The sequence below is a fragment of the Camelina sativa genome, chromosome 16 (genome assembly GCF_030686135.1).
Source record: "Camelina sativa cultivar CO46 ecotype springtype chromosome 16, ASM3068613v1".
Taxonomy (NCBI): Eukaryota; Viridiplantae; Streptophyta; class Magnoliopsida; order Brassicales; family Brassicaceae; genus Camelina; species Camelina sativa.
This window is the reverse complement of record NC_141895.1, coordinates 19,800,019-19,804,188: the sequence shown is the minus strand read 5'-3', so window position 1 is coordinate 19,804,188 and position 4,170 is coordinate 19,800,019. Positions and strand designations below refer to the sequence as shown.

General features: G+C 31.8%; 1 protein-coding gene across 1 annotated transcript; it reads right to left on the bottom strand.

Annotated features, from left to right (window-relative positions):
* Positions 1–543: 543 nt before the first annotated feature.
* LOC104750829 (putative serine/threonine-protein kinase PBL18) lies at positions 544–2,536 on the bottom strand. The gene is made up of 5 exons (XM_010472678.3): positions 2,303–2,536; positions 1,784–2,136; positions 1,565–1,700; positions 1,341–1,471; positions 544–1,228 (listed from the first exon to the last, which is right to left on the bottom strand). The coding sequence occupies exons 1-5, from the start codon at positions 2,358–2,360 to the stop codon at positions 707–709; spliced, it is 1,200 nt and encodes a 399-aa protein (XP_010470980.1). The 5' UTR covers positions 2,361–2,536; the 3' UTR covers positions 544–706.
* Positions 2,537–4,170: the final 1,634 nt, after the last annotated feature.

Genomic DNA, 4,170 nt, shown 5'->3' with positions numbered 1-4,170 from the left:
TAAATGTATACAGCTTTTATTTCCTCATTTTATAAAGAGGTGAGTGAAGAGATATTGTTCTTTAAAAATATGAAAAACTGATTTGAGAAAAACTGACTTTACTATATTTTACTTTCACGGTTTCGTATGATGAGTTTTGCGGATTAAAAATCTTTGAACATGTTGCATGATCCGCCTAGCATGGCGGGTTTGGACTATAGAACCAACACTAAAACTATAAGTTTATTTCATATACTATAAATTTATAGTTATAGTTTGAAAAATTAACTTATAAATTATTTAGTAGATGAACTACAAAATATTACACATACTATAACACATTCTTAATATTCAAAAAAAAAAATATATACACATAAAGATATACACTAACATACCATCTAGGCGTATACCTCTGTTTAATTATAGAAAACAAAACTAAGTGTTTTAAAATTTTATATTCTATCTAATAACAAATTTAATGTAATTAGATTATAAACTGTATAAAACCTAAGAAGAAAAAAAAACATTCAAAATAAAATTATAAATTAATTAGATAAAATTTAATTATTTGGGAATTTGAAAACTAAATAAATTAAAAATATTATTTAAAATACATTAATTTATAATTTAGTCCCGTGGTGTACCGCGGGTGAAAACCAAAAACTCCATAAATCACAAGAGATTGTACAAAACTGTATTTACATACTATAAAGGGTCGCCACATCTCCTACTTTCCCACCTTAATAGTCGCAGAGATCTCTCGAACCTTGTGAGTTGAAGGAGACATGAATGTATTTGGACTAGAACCTGTCTTTTTCGACCAAGTCTCTAGCTGTTGTAAGGTGGATAAGACATCAGACATCTCCGGTCTCAGCTTAGGTTCGGTGTTGAGACACCGTAATGAGATGTTGGCAGCTGCGCAAGCACCTTTGTGAGGATACTGTCCTCCAAGCTTTGTATCCATTATTCTAAAGACTTTTCTTCTGTCAACCAAATAAGGTATTGCCCAATCCACAAGATTACGTTCTACTCCTACTTTAGATTTGTCTAGTGTGGGACGTCCTGAGAGTAGTTCGAGTAACACCACTCCAAAGCTATAGACATCACTCTTGGACGTTAACCTCCCGGTTGCTATGTATTCCGGAGCTGCGTAGCCTTGTGTGCCTATCACTTGAGTTGTCACATGGGTTCTGTCTCCTGTTGGTCCAGCTTTTGCCAATCCAAAATCAGATAGCTTTGCATTAAAATCCTGCATTTACAAGACGATTTCAAGATTTAAAGAAACAATTAACAACTTCCATCCAAGATTTTAACAAAGTAGAAATTACTATTTTGTTTGCTTTAACAACTTCCATACGTACCACATCAAGTAGAATATTGGAGGCTTTGAAGTCTCGGTATATGACTTTAGCTTCGTGGAGGAAAGCTAGCCCTCTCGCTGCGCTAATCGCCACTTTTATCCTCGTCTTCCATGAAATTGGCTCTGCGCCTCCTACGCACACAAGCAAAACAACCAAGAATGAGAACACTTTATAGTCAATATGGCATAAACTTGAGTGTAACTCTAGCTCAACCCAAATCTTACTTCTAAAAAGATGATTCTCCAGGCTTCCTTTGGGCATGTACTCGTAAACCAAAAGCCGTTTCTCTCCCTCTAAGCAATATCCAATTAGCTTCACAAGATTCATATGATGAAGTCTCCCAAGATAGTGAACCTCAGTCTGAAAAACCCACACCAACACCTTTATTATTTTATTTGACTTCAATCTTGTTTGGTTGTATAGATTAAAGATGATGAACTTACCAACCACTCTTTATGTCCTTGAAACCCTTCTGATTTAAGTTTCTTGACTGCAACGACCATACCGGACCCTGGCTTCGAAGGTGACAACGAGCGTTCACCTATCCAACCCTTATAGACAAAACCAAAACCGCCTTCACCGATCATACTATTAGGCTTGAAGTTTCTAGTAGCGGTTTTGAGCTCGTTGAATGTAAACGCCTTAAGCGTTGGAGATGGTAAGAGCTCTCCTTCACTTCTTGGTGTCAGATTTGACCATGATGAAGTAGTAGTGAAACTATTGTTGCTGTATGAAGGTATGCTTAGGCTTGAAAGACGAGATGAGTGATTCGGTTTAGGTGAAATTCTCGTTGACCCTGTTGCCAAATTTTGACATCAACATAAGTACATATAGTTGGGAATTAAATGATAGAAAGCTTTAATGAATAAAGAGGTACTTATACATATCCCGGAACCATATAGACGAAGAGAATTAAAGTAAGGGATCAAAGATCCATCTTAAAGTGGGGTTTTGAATCTTACCTCCAAAAGTGCTTTCTCTGTTGTCTACTTTTGCAGAAGAACCCAAGCAATTACCCATTAGGGAGATCAAGAAAAACTAAACCGATGTTTTCTTGTCCGATGAAGCAGTGAAACAGAGATGAAACTTTGTGGATCTCAGAAGCAGAAGGAATGAAACAGAGAAAATTAGAAGAAGAGGAAGAAGAACAGAGGATTTTTGTTATTAGAAAAATAAAAAAGAGATAAAGACAAAGCAAAAGGGTTTGTTTTGTATGATGATGAATTTTATTTTTGTCTGTCGTTGTCGTTGGTCAACACCTAAAACGTGTGCACCACCCATCACTACTTTGGTCTGTTGCATTGCACTTTCTAATTTTGCATTTTTCCTCTTCCAAGTTATCTTTAGTTTACTAATTTCATGGAATTTTCTAAGTTCCCAATATATTTTTTTGGTATTATTAATGTTAAACATTAGTTCCCAATATTTTATATCTAAAGGTATTAAAACGAGGATAAATATTATTAATTTTCTATGGGTCGATCGAACATTGCCAAAAAAAAATCCACGTTTTCCCAAATATTGTATGTAATCCAAATATGTTTTATTATTTAAAACGTCTACAATTATGAAACTTGAGAATAAAGAAACATTCATTTTTTTGTAATTTATGAAACTAGAGAATCTCGACAATAGCCTTCATTTTAACGGAATCTCGACCCTGTTGCCAAATTTTGACATCAAACATAAGCCTTCATTTCAACGAGAATTCTCGTTGACCCTGTTGCCAAACATACTTCTTGTCTGGTTCTTCGTTATTATTCCAATGATACACCTTCAAATTTACTTCTAAATTTTTTATATTATATTATAGTCTATAATATTACCAATAATCAGTTATAATGATTAAAACTTTCCTACATAGATATAAAAGTATGAGCTATAAGCCCCTAAAGCTGTCCACAAAAAATCTTAAACATCCAATAGAAGTTTGACATATCATTAATTAACATTTTTAAAATTTCCAGAATTTTGTATAATCAGATATTTTAAACGACCAATCGAAATCAAAGATCTCAATATTTAATACTTTTTTATAAATAAGTGTATGTACAACGTCCCACATCGGCTATAAAAGTTTTAGATAGGTGAGAAGAATTATAAATAAGACTAATATGCTTCCAACTACGAATGAGCAGGAATCTTGATTTAACAAGCGTCCAAATTTAAAAATTTAAAAAGTTTTAAATATTACAATTATAAACTTTTAAAAGGTTCAAAAATATTCTAAATATTTAAACTCTATAAAATATTTTAAAATATTATAAATATCCCCATAGAAAGTTTAAAATATTATAAATATTTATATTCTATCAAAAGTTTAAGTATCATTAATATTTAACACTATAAATTAAAATCTTATAAATATTTAAACTACATGTAAATTTAAAAATATTATAAAAAATAAAAATTTAAGTATTATTAAATATTATATATTTGATTTTTAATATCTTGAAAAATATCTTATTTATCTATCTTTGTACTTTATATCTCTTATGAGCTCTAAAACATGTTTTTGTGTATGACTTCATAGGCGATTTGATATTGTTTCAGTAAATTTTTGGGTCGAAGGAAGAAAGATTAACGTCGCAAGATCTTGATTTGTTTTGTTTGAGTTCATTTTGATGTTTAAAGAAAAAAGATGGATGACAAGCACACATTATTTATTAACTATACATGTGTTCATATTACTTTCTCTGCCAGTAGTTTGCAATTTTGTAGTATTAAAGATTTTGGTTCGAGAAGTTTTAATATGTGTGTATCTATAACCGAGTAAGTATACAGGTGAAAGTATCAATAATTGAGTGCATGTAATGACTATGTTGATCCA